General features: G+C 31.8%; 2 protein-coding genes across 5 annotated transcripts in view; one reads left to right on the top strand and one right to left on the bottom strand.

Moving 5' to 3' along the window:
* Positions 1–13549, top strand: part of LOC140439614 (uncharacterized) — a 1046430-nt gene that overhangs the window by 498418 nt on the left and 534463 nt on the right. For all 3 annotated transcript variants that reach the window (XM_072529640.1, XM_072529641.1, XM_072529642.1), the window contains exon 4: positions 10403–10524. In XM_072529640.1, the coding sequence (XP_072385741.1) occupies positions 10488–10524 (37 nt within the window). In that variant the 5' untranslated portion in view covers positions 10403–10487. The remainder of the gene's footprint in view (positions 1–10402; positions 10525–13549) is intronic.
* The window catches only part of hdly (hadley), a 359652-nt gene that overhangs the window by 244704 nt on the left and 101399 nt on the right, over positions 1–13549 (bottom strand). The window lies entirely within an intron of this gene.

Genomic DNA, 13549 nt, shown 5'->3' with positions numbered 1-13549 from the left:
TGAAAAAATATTATGTTATAAAAAGTGTTACTCCTCTTAAAACCGATACAAAATAGCTATGTTTGGATATGTGTAAATCACATTTTTTTCGATACGTCAAAAGCTACATTGAAGGAAATTTGCAAAAATTTAGTTATTTGAGCTAATGTTGGTTGCGTGTAAAAACGATATTAAATAGTAGTTTTTAAATTTGTTCGAAATGGTCTATTATATCCCATTGAAATAATTGAACGTGTTCAAATTATTTTTATATTTTTTAAAAATGTAAAGTGTGCAAGGAGAACATTAATCAACATCATCAAGATAAGCAACTTCATCACTAACACGTATTAAAACTAGTTACAAAATTTCATGTGTGTGGAAAAACGTGTGTGGAAAACGTGTAATGTTTACGAAGTACAAACATTACAAATTGTATCCCTACAAAATGGTTATACTTGGTACAGGAAAAAATAAAAATAATCCAGACAGGTGAGACAAGTTGTGTGGGATTATAACCGAAAAAAAGTAATACTCTAAACTTTCGATTTAATATTGGATTTTTGGATGAATGTTATTATTTCCTAAATGATACTTAAATCAACACAATTGCCGTTATTGGGCTGATGAAAATCCTAGAGTTTTTCACGAAACACCCAAGAGCCATTGAAATCAAATGTATGAGCAGACATTTGAAACAGGTACAAAGAAGAATAGTTTATTAAATGGTCAGCAAGATCCCTGTTTTAGGTGCCCTGGACTTCTTTCTATGGGATATTTTCAAAATCAAGATATATATGAATATAGTCTAGTAACAGTCTATAAACAGATTAGAAGCTTTCGAAATGTGGCTCTATCGCCGTATCCTAAAAATACCATATACAGCGAAAATCACAAATATAGATGTCCTTAAAAGAATAAACCAAGAACGCCAACTTTTCGAACCATCAAGAAAAGGAAAACGGCGTATCTAGGTCACATCATGCGAAATGAAAAATACCAGTTCCTCCAACTTATATTCGAGGGTAAAATTGAAGACAAGAGAGGAATGGGACGCAAGAAAATGTCCTGGCTCCGAAACATAAGGCAATGGACAGGGATTAACGACATACAATCTCTGATACATATTGCAAGAAATAGAGAATTAATGGAAAATGTAATCGCTAACATCCATTAGTGGATTTGCATCTGAAGAAGAAGAAGTCTAGTAACCCCTGAAATACTTTAAAATGTTCTTTTTAAAGAAACTTTATGAGGGACTTTATGATTGTATGGACGTTGGTGAATGGTATTCTGAACAATTGCTAAATAATTATTAGTGATAAATTTACTAATTTAAAATTAAGTTAATTTTATTTACGTTAAATTTAACAAAGTTTCCTATTAATGTTGCAAATTTTGATTTAATGCAGTTTTGACTTGACCGGAAAAAATTGAAATTGGCACTAGCGGAAGATAGGTGTTGCGTTTAGTTTTTAATATGTGTAACACTTTCAACAAACTGGCTATTTTTTCACCATTGTAGAGTTAATATGGAAAAAATTGTAGATTCCTTAATTCTTCAGCAAAATACACGTATCATGATAAACCACACATCTAAAATTATTTATAGTACTTACGGGAGGGGGACTTAGAGGAGGACGACGTCAGATGATATCATTAATGGGAAAAGACGAAAATGAAATCACAACTAGAGAAAACATACTAACACGAATAGAAGAATTTTACACAGAACTTTACAGAACACATCAACAAGATGATGAGATGAGACCAGCACGGAAATTAATAAAAAATGTTGGATCAGAAATAATGCCAAAAGTAACAATTTCAGAGGTAACTACAGCATTGGAAAACATGAAGAGAAATAAAGCTACAGGAGAAGATAGTATTACCACAGATATGATATTAGAAGGAGGTAAGGAACCAATTGCAATTGTAACTAAGCTCGTGGACAGTTGTTTACATCAGGGCAAAGTCCCTAAGAGCTGGAACAACTCTAAAGTAATCTTATTACACAAGAAAAGTGATAGTCGAAAATTGGAAAACTACAGACGCATCAGCCTACTGTCACACCTGTTTAAAATACTCACCAAAGTCATAACTACTCGACTAACAAGGAAATTAGACGAATACCAACCATATGAACAGGCAGGTTTTAGAAAAGGCTATTCAACTTCCGATCACCTGTTAAACCACAAAAATATTAATAGAAAAATGTAACGAATACAAGTTTCCAGTTTTCCTAGCATTTGTAGACTACAAAAAAGCTTTCGGTACCATAGAACACACGGCCGTAATAAACGCAATGCAAAATTGTAGAATAGACATCAGATATATTAACTTAATAAAAGAAACTATGAACCAAGCTACAGCTACATACTACCTAAATGAAAATGAACACACGAACCCTGTACCATTAAACAGGGGAGTCAAACAGGGAGATACTTTATCACCCAAACTGTTCACCTTAGTTTTGGAGGACGTTTTTAAAAACCTAAACTGAAAATATAAGGGAATAAACATCAATGGCCGCTACCTCAGTAATCTACGATTTGCAGATGACATAATCCTGATAGCTACTGACCTACAAGAAATGCAAACCATGCTTTTAGAACTACATACCGAATCTTCTAAAATAGGACTGAAAATGAATTTAAACAAAACAAAAGTCATGCACTCCGAAGACACCGTGACAATAATAAACGATAAAGTTATAGAAAAAGTTGAAGAATATATATACTTAGGACAAAAAATAATACTAAATAGGGAAATTCAAACTGAAGAAATAAAAAGAAGAAGAAAGTTAGCTTGGACAGCATTCGGTAAACTGAACTATATACTCAGAAATCAACAAATTCAATTACATCTTAGATCTAAAGTTTTTGATGCATGCATTATTCCGATATTAACTTATGCGGCACAAACATGGACAATCACAAAAAAGAATATGAATATACTTAGAGTCACTCAAACGCGATGGAAAGAGCAATGCTAGGTATATCACTCAAGGACAAGAAAACAAACTCATGGATAAGACAGAAAACCAAAGTCACCGATGTGGTGCAAAAATCATTAAAGTTGAAATAGGAATACGCTGGACATGTAGCTAGGAGCGATCTAAACAAATGGCACAGATCAATTTTAACCTGGAGACCATACTAACACAAAAGACCCAGCGGCAGACCTCCTATGAGAAAGACAGATGATCTGAAAAGGACTGCCGGGAAAAATTGGCTACAAGTAGCGTACAATAAAAAACAATGGAAAGGAAGACTTGAAGAGGCTTATGTTCAGATGTGGACGTGAATGGCTAGACGAAGAAGAAGAAGAAGACGGGAGGGGGAGAAAGGTGTTAAATGACGGATATCTATATGGAATATTTGGAATAAAAATCGACCTGTTGTAGCAGGTCGCAATTTTCACAAAATGCGATGAATAATGCCAAATGTTAGGGTAAACTCTTTTGAGTGGCTATTCCTGTATTACACAAAGGTTGGTGATATTAATAAAAATACATACCGCAACTATGCCAAAAAAAAACTAGCAGTTCTTAACTGTCATTTGCTATCCATAAATTAAAGGTCCGTGGGCGCATTAGTTGTTAGACACTAAAGTTTAAGGATAAATTATGTATATTCTACTTTATTGAAGATAAAAGATATATATATATATATATATATATATATATATATATATATATATATATATATATACATACGAAGTAACAAGAAGTCCAGAGACCTCTCTCTGATAGTAAATTAGGTGAACCGCAGATTCAAAGTCTCTTACTAGAGACTTTTAACGACGCTAGAAGTATCTTTTTACTTCAACATGCATCTACGATTCACCTTTGAAAATTACTATGTTTTTCGCTCTTTACGTAGAGAAAGACGTTTAAATGAAAGTAAAAGATTGCATTTCATTTCAATCGGAACTCCACCATTGCTCTACACGTGTTTTGAGTTATTCAACTCATCATCAGGAACACTTGTGGAAGTTCAACTGAAATGAAATGCAGTCTAGTATTTGGTCAATAACTCGAAACACGTGTAGAGCAATGGTGGAGTTCCGATTGAAATGAAATGCAATCTTTTACTTTCATTTAAACGTCTTTCTCTACGTAAAGAGCGAAAAAGATAGTAATTTTCAAAGGTGAATCGTAGATGCATGTTGAAGTAAAAAGATACTTCTAGCGCCGTTAAAAGTCTCTAGTAAGAGACTTTGAATTTGCGGTTCACCTAATTTACTATCAGAGAGAGGTCTCTGGACTTCTTGTTACTTCGTATAGATGTCGCTGCTAGCGTACCTGGCTGTTATTTTGGTTATAATGGCCAAATACTAGACTGCATTTCATTTCAGTTGAACTTCCACAAGTGTTCCTGATGATGAGTTGAATAACTCGAAACACGTGTAGAGCAATGGTGGAGTTCCGATTGAAATGAAATGCAATCTTTTACTTTCATTTAAACGTCTTTCTCTACGTAAAGAGCGAAAAAGATAGTAATTTTCAAAGGTGAATCGTAGATGCATGTTGAAGTAAAAAGATACTTCTAGCGTCGTTAAAAATCTCTAGTAAGAGACTTTGAATTTGCGGTTCACCTAATTTACTATCAGAGAGAGGTCTCTGGACTTCTTGTTACTTCGTATAGATGTCGCTGCTGGCGTACCTGGCTGTTATTTTGGTTATAATTATTTATTATTTATTATTTAATAATAATTATATTATAATTTGGTAATAAGTTATATGAGTCAAACTAATTAAGCTAGTTTTAAGCTTAATAAAATAATCACCATTACATATTTGGCTAAGTAAGTGTTAGTGTAAGTTTTGTAATATTAGCATAATTAGAAAGCTTTTAAGCAGTGTGTTTTACTAGAATGAATGGAACCTCAAACATGTTTGAGACAAAAGCATTTAATATTATAGTAGCATGTCTGTCATGTTACGATGCCGAGTGTATACCTTGATGGTACTTCTAGGATGACATCTTATTTTCATTGATGGTCTGTGACGGAAGTTGTAGGAACAATAAAAGTCTATGTTTAGAATAACAATGTATACACACGTTTCATCGGACTTTGATAATTGTTTTGTTTAATGTACGTAATATTCACATTAATGAAAATCCAAATAAATCATCATTATAGTATGCGGATATCAATGCAAGTCGGTTAACCGCATATGCAATTTGTAATCTGTACAATTAAAATTATACAAAGTTCATTACTATATCAAATCATAACATATTTTTAAACAATTAGCTAGGATTAGTATCATCGAATTTGAGTTTTTATGTCCGGGTTTGTGGTACAGAGATTTTATCCTCCGCATAGTATATTGGTTCTTAGTGCTAAAATAAATCAATGACACTAAAATTATCATTATTTTTATTACTTTATAATATGTAGACATTTACATAGATACTAGATCAGTGATTCATGTACTCTATGTATATTACGATAGTAAGAACATAAGATTCATGGCATTTTTACTTCCTTACCCACTTGTGACTTCTCGTATGGAGGACGGATCGTTTAATAACATTTTTATGACTCGAGATCTGGTTGTATTATTACCTTAATTAAATCAACGTATCTTAAAGTATGGAAAATTCTGCAATCAAAAACTAGTACCATTTTTAAATTTAAACCTAAAACAAGGTTTAAACAAGCTTAAACCGACGAAATGTAATTGCAAAATATATACCTGTACTTTTAAATGGTACCTTGGTTTACTGGTTATATTCGGCGACGTTCTAATTACTTTGATAAAAGTCTGATAGTATTTAAAATATACATGCAAACTGGTCGTGTTTCGTAGTTTATTCCTAGTTTATTATCGATCATTTCACCCTTTTTGGTTGATTTCATATACAAAACCACTGTAGTAAGATAAACTGTCAATCAAAGTACCAATAGTGTCGAGAAATATATTTTCTAAATTATAATTACATAATAAATCACAACTAAATTATAAATACCTATATAAATATATATGAACACATATTATATTATCATATATGATAATATATTTAGAAACAACACCTGGCGCCCCATAGCCCTCTGAGTCACGCGAATCTTATTCACTACCTTTTTTGCGAGTGTTAATGTTTCCGCTCCATAAGGGAGTACAGGTAACATACATTGGTCAAACATTTTCCTTTTAAGGCATATAAGTAGATCCGATTTAAATACATAGTTTAAACGCTGCCCAGGCTAATCCTACGCAACGTGTGATCTCAGATGTCTGGTTATCCCAACCGAATTTCATGTCCTAAGTACTCATACCATGTAGTCTGCACAATATCCCTTCCATCAACAGCAATATTTCGATTTAGCACCAGATTTGTCATTATTTGTGTCTTGTTCATATTAATTTTAAGTCCGACCTCCAAGGAAGCGTGATACAATTTTTCAAACATTATTATTGCATCATCCATACGATCTGCTATAAGAGCGATGTCATCTACAAATCTCAAATGACTGAGCTTCTTTCCATTTATGTTAATGTTCTTAGCACACTCGTTCAGATGTGCCTTCTTACAAGTGTGTTCTAAATGCGTTTTGAATAGCTTTGGAGGGACGGTGTCTCCTTGACGTACTCCTCGCTGTATACAGAATTTATTTGTTTCTTGTTCAGATAGTCTTAAGCTAGCTGTGGCATTTTGGTAGATATATTTAATTAGTGTAGCGATGGCCTATTCGGCAATATGTTAATGCTTTTAACATTTTCTAAAGCCTTATGGTATCGAATGCTTTCTCGTAATCGCCAAATATCAGTGCCAATAATTTGTTGGATTCTGCAGACTTCCATATCAGGTTCTTTATGACTAGTAAATGGTCCTTAGTGCTGTATCCCGATCTAAAGCCATCTTGTTCTCTAGGCTGATGGAACTTTAAATTAGCGTTCAGTCTTTTTTTTTTGAGAAGTTTTTGTGAAAAGTTTATATATGCGTGAAAAGCAAACTGATTAGACAGTAGTTTTTTAGATCTGTTATGTCTCTTTGCTTGTGTAATAAAATAATGACTGTTCGGTGAAAAGCTTGGCCAAAGCCTGGATTTTATTTCTACCTAGTTTGATAGCTTCGATCACTACTCTGTCATCTACAGGGGATTTGTTATTTTTCATTTCTAAAAGTGCCGTTTTGATTTCGTATGGAGTTATTTCTGGCATTAATTTTGATCCCTGGTTTGTGATTTTGGACAGGAGCTGATCTTGCCTTTCGTCAGTGCTCTCATACATTTCGCGATAAATGGAATCGACAACCTCAAGGATTTTGGTTCTATCAATAGTAATGTTTTCATCTTTGTTTTTTATTTTGTACATATTTTTGTTGCCTATGTTGTTCGTATTTCGACTCAAAACTTTTTACCTTTTGTTTTCTTAAATTATTTTAGTTATTTCTCTTATATTGTTTTCTCTTAATTCTTTTCGGATTGATCGGTGGATATCGTTATCTAATTTGTTCATTGTTGTGTAGTTGGAGCCGTATTTTTCCGTCAGCTGTCTTCTTTTACCTATTAGCTCTTCTACCATCTCTTAAAGATCTCTTCTTATTTTAATTTTAGATTTTAAATCTAATTAAGATTTTTCCTCGACAGCTTGGCATATTATTTTTGTATATAAGCATAATGATTTTTTTATATATTGATAAATTGTTTACGAGGCTTATTTTTTTCCGTAGTCTAAGATAAAGTACGATTACTAATTCAGCTAAAGCTAACTCAGTTAGGGACCAGTATTCAACCGAAAGAAAAGTCGTCTGTTACACTAGTCTATCTGGGAAAAATCATTGATGTCACGTAAAAATCTTATACGGATATTTAAAGGTTCTCAAATATATATGAGGAGTAGCAGATGAAAAACACGTGAAGACATACAGCTGATTTTGTTTTGTTTTTATTTTAAACAATATTAAAAAGTGAACAAATCATTGTTTGCCTATAAAACGTTTCGTTTGCTTTTCAAAAAAAAATAGTTTAAATAAGAATTGTAGATCTTAAAAATTTCTTCAATTTGTAAGTTTATAAATTAAAATACATATAAAGAATTTATCAAGATAGTTGCAAAAAAAACCTTAATTTTGTAATATATAAATGTTAATACCTTTGTTTTTTTCATTATGAAATTTAATATAACTACTATAAAATCATGGTAGATAATAAGTTATAAGATAAGTATGCTAAATTTCAAATAGATCGACCAAATAGTTTATCATTCGTCACAATACCTAAGAAACATCGTCCAAAGACATACGGTGGTTATCAGACAATAAGTCTGATGAGTCACGTTTTGAAGATCTTCCTGTGAGTAATACACAGCAGAATTTACACGCTGTTAGAGGATAGAATTAGCAATACTCAATTTGGGTTTAGGAGTGTCTTGGGTACAAGAGAAGCCTTGTTTAATATACAGGTGCTAGTACAGAGATGCAGAGATATAAATCAAAATGTGTAGATTTGTGCAATCGATTTTGAAAAGGCTTTTGACAAAGTGCGATATAACAAAATGCTATAAATATTGGAAACAGCTGGATTGGACGATAAAGATCTACGAATAATTACAAATCTATACTGGCATCAAGTGGCAAGAATAAAGGTTCGACAAGAACTGTCGGATGAAATAAATATAAAAAGAGGAGTAAGACAAGGCTCTATATTGTCGCCTTTACTTTTTAACTTATATTCGGAGGAAATATTTAACTAAGCCTTAATGGAGACAGCCGTAGGTATTATTGTGAATGGAGTAACCGTCAACAATATTAGATATGCCGACGATATCTTAGTCCTTGCTAATTGCGGAGAACACCTAAAAATCTAATGAACAAAATAAAACAGACTTGTGATCAGTATGGATTAAAACTCAACGTTAAGAAAACTAAATATATGATAGTTAGCAAACAAAATTATACACAGGATGACGGTATAAAAGTCGGAGATGCCACACTGGACAGAGTAGAGGAACTCGTGTATCTCGGCAGTAATATCAATGATAGCTGGGATCCAACCGCAAAAATTAAAAGCCGAATAGAACAAGCCCGAGCTGCCTTTGTAAAAATGATAAACGTACTTTGCAGTCACGATCTTAGCATTGACCTTAGAGTTCGAATGACATCTTGCTACATCTTTCCTGTCCTGCTGTATGGGGTGGAAGCGTGGGCTCTAACTGAGGCTATCCTTAAACGTTTGACAGCCTTTGAGATGTGGGTATATAGACGACTACTGAAAATAAGCTGGGTCGACAGCTTATTTTCAGTAGTCCTGAAAATGAAGAAAGGTGCTTAGACGGCTGAACCAAACAACACAACTCGTCAATATAATAAAGAAACGCAAGCTGGAATACTTCGGTCACATTATGAGACACCCTGAAAAATATGATCTTTTACATCTGATTATTCAGGAAGAGATCCAAGGTAATCGTGGTCCTGGTAGAAGAAGAACATAATGACTGAAAAATCTAAGGCAATTGTATGGAAAATCAACTACATTGTTATTTAGAGCTGCTGTCAATAAAGTCACGATAGCGAATATGGTAGCCAACATGATATCCAACGATCGATAACGGTCATGGAACTAGAAGAAGAAGAATAAGTAAAGCCTCAAAAAATCAGTTGCATTTTGAAAAATACCTCTAAAGTAACTGTTTGGGCAAGTACAGTTGTATAAACAATTGCTCTCTGGAATAAACAAGTTGAATAACTTATAACCTATTTGGTCGATCTGTTTAAAATTTAACATACTTTAATAACTAATTAACTGACGTAATGCTAGATACGGATAGGTTTTTACAATTATCTTGGTCAATTATTTATAAATTTTCATTTGGAAACTCTTAACTTTTTATGATCTACAATTTTTATTTAAAACATTTTTCTCTAGACTGTATAATAAACGTTGTATAGGCAAAAAATTATGTTTTTCACTTTTTAAGATTGTTTAAAAAAAAACGAAACAAAATCAGCTGTACGTCTTCACACGTTTTTCATCATTTACCCCTCATATACCTTTTAGAACCGTCAAATATCTGTATAAGATATTTTAGCCTTTTTATCTTCCTTGACAGGGGTACGTTTCCACAACGGTTTGATAAGTAGTTCTAAAGCAGGCAGATGAAACTTTGGCATATGATTTTTAATTCTCACTAAATTTTTTCTAAAATAGTGACATAAAATTTAATAAAATTTTACTAAAATGTACTGCTAAATCATGGTAATTTTACGTGTTTTGCTTTCCGCATTAACACATTTTTAGAATCATTACTAACAATTTGCGTCATTTTAATTAAAAAATTAACTAGTCTAAAAACCATCCTATTTTTCAAGACAAAAGCGTGACTTGGAAAATTGGAATGTAAACCATTTTACCCAACTTTTTGTCGTAAGAATTTTTCAATTATGGACTAATTAAAGCAATTTATTTTTAGCATCACATATCATCGCTCACTAAACACAAAACACAAGAACACTGAGCCCAAATTGAACATTCGGATATCTACACTACAAACAACAATGTCATTGCGTAAGGTTAACGACAAGCCAGTCAAAAGTAAGTTATTGATGTGCTGGGAGTATTTATTGTGCTTTAAATGTATTTCACACCAACTTTGTTTTTATACACACATTATGTATTTGTAATTATTTATGTTGAAAATTTAAATACTACTGCATGATTCCTGTATATATATATTTCTTTTACTAAAAAGAACAATATTGTTTTAAACAAGATTTGATTGTTAACCTATTTAGCAATATTAATTACGAATATAGATATACAGATATATTTTATTATATATTTATCTATTTATAAATATGTATCTACTATTTGGACTTTTCGGTTTGAATCGGAATCAGTTCGAACGGCTGACAAGGTAAAGATACCGAAATAACAGTTATATTGTTCTATTGACTGCGATTCAGATATGAAAAGATTGACTAATTTGTGCTGTTATGCCATATTATATGTCTTTAATTTCATCAGAGCAATACCAAGCTTTTGCTAAAAGCTAATAATATTTGCACATTTCTGTATCCCAAAGGACAGAAAACAATTTATTTAATAGTTTAGTTCCCCGCCATTACAGCAGGTGGCACCTCTGTGCTCAAACCACTGAAAGTGGGAAGATTTTGAAGACATTAGTTAGACTTTTCGGTTTGAATCAGAATTAGCTCGAACGGCTGACGAGATAGATGCACCAACATAATAGTTACATCGTTTTATTGATTCCGATTCAGACGTAAAAAGTTATTATACCATAATATATTGTTTTAATTTCACATATGTATATATATATGTATATATATATATATATATATATATATATATATATATATATATATATATATATATATATATATATAGATATCCGGCTATCAAACGGACTTCTGTTACATATGCTAGCACCGGGCCTTAATAACTGACTTTTTGCGACATTTCTGAATGTATAAGAGCTAACAATGGTATTGAATTTTGTATACATGGCTTGGTTTTATAAAAATAGAGATACTAATTTTTTCGAAAATATCCGTATGTTTATAATCCGATATTTGGACGTTTAGGTGGTTTAGATGTATAAAAATTTGACTTATTACAGTCATCGCAAGTCTGGCAATATTGTCGTATGTTATCGTTTTACCAGATCTAAATATTATTATTTAAAATATACTGACGTCTAATGATTTACATTCGGAAACTTCATAGTTTTAGTTTTCTCAGATGATTATGAACAAAAAGTATAGTAAAGACATTTTTAAAATTCATACAGAATTTATTCAGTAAACTGTAACCAAAATGGAAGTATAAAATTGAAAAAAATAGAAAATAATTAAAATGAAACAAAAAAACAAAATAATTTCACTTCTTGTAATATAAATTTTGAACAAAAACATTAATCGTAGATCAATTTTTATTGGCTAAAATTTCAGGATTGGCTTTGATCAGTTCTTCACATACATGTCTTTTTGGAGGTTTTTTTATTTGTCGTGTTTTTTTTTTGATGTTATTTGATTATGATTTTGTATTTTATTCCGAGGCTGGTTCGTTGTTTACATCATTATCCATTTCTGTTTTTTCTAACACACTCTGTGGTTCAATTTCTGGAAAATCATCTTTAGTTATATATTAACATTATATTAAGGCAGGTTATTCTCTGTTAATAGTTCTAGTATACCACTATTTCGTGATTTCTTTTTCAATTTTTCAATGCGAATTCTTATTTCTTGATTTATATCCCAGTTATCGTTAACGTTTGCGCCCAAATAGGTAATATTGTGGACTCTTTTTAACTCTATTCCATACGCTCTGATGTTCGTTCGTTGTAACTCCGTTTTGCTGACAACCATAAGTTTTATCTCAGAAAAGTGTTAAGTTTTAGCCCATATTCATTACATGCTTCGGTTTTCCTGTTTATAAGTTGTTGCAGGTCTTCTTAATTAAAGGCAAGAAGTACCGTGTCGTACCAAAGGCCTTTTCGAAGTCGATAAAACACATATATACCAATTGTTCGATATCCCTACATCTTTGAACCATGACCTGCAAACTGAAGAGTGCTTCTCTGGTTTCAAGGTTGTTTCTGAAACTAAATTGGGTTTCACTGAGTTGTACTTATATTTTGTTGTAAATTCTCGAGTGCAGTATTCTTGAGAAATTTTTTAGTACATGACTCATTAGACTGATAGTGCGATGATCGCTACACTGTTTGACATTTATTTTTTTCAGTATAAGAAATATTATCCTGAAGACGTGGTAATATTTTTTTAAACTGTTTTGTAATAAATGAAAACTGAATATTTTTTATAGAAATTCATTGTAAAACTGTTAAGCAATATTTAATAAGATTTTTATTAAAATAAAACTCAAAAATACAAACATTTGTAAAAAAAGTGAAATTTATGAATTATACATTGTCCATTTTTCTTTTCGTCGATATTGTTGAAGCATATTAAGCAGTAGACTGATTTTCCTTCATATTCTTTACAAAATGTAATTACTTTTTTACTTTTTCATCTGCTTCCGTGCTGTTAAATGTTTTTCTTAATATTTGATATTACTCTTTGCATTTGCGCCTATTTTTATTTTCGAGACCACTTTTTACAAGCGTGTGTATTCGTTTTGGTTTTCTTGGCCGTGGTGGTTGTTCAATAAGTGACTTTCAAAATAAAACTTTACCGAATCCAGCATGGATTTAATATCATTGTGTTTTTTGTTATAAAGTATCCACGCATTAACTACACAAGCTTCAAAAAACAAAGAAAATTCCGCTTTTCTATACCATTTTTTTGTTTTTCTAATACAGTACAGCATGATCCCATTTGATCACTGAAAAAATATATTATTAAGAAGTTTTATACACATTGAATTAACATTTTATAACCTATAATCTACTTCCTTTTTGGCAGAATTCTAGTCTATAATACATGATGGTTTTAGAACAGTTTGGTCATAACGAATTTTTTCAGTCTCCATTAGCACATCATCATGGTGTTTATCGGACAATAACATTAAGACAGGTCTTTCATCCTACCGTTTGATTACTTTTACATTTTTGTTTTGATAACTTTACCTTTCTTTAATT

The sequence above is a fragment of the Diabrotica undecimpunctata genome, chromosome 4 (genome assembly GCF_040954645.1).
Source record: "Diabrotica undecimpunctata isolate CICGRU chromosome 4, icDiaUnde3, whole genome shotgun sequence".
Classification (NCBI taxonomy): domain Eukaryota; kingdom Metazoa; phylum Arthropoda; class Insecta; order Coleoptera; family Chrysomelidae; genus Diabrotica; species Diabrotica undecimpunctata.
Note: the sequence above shows the minus strand (reverse complement) of the source record. Positions and strands in the feature narration are given on the sequence as shown.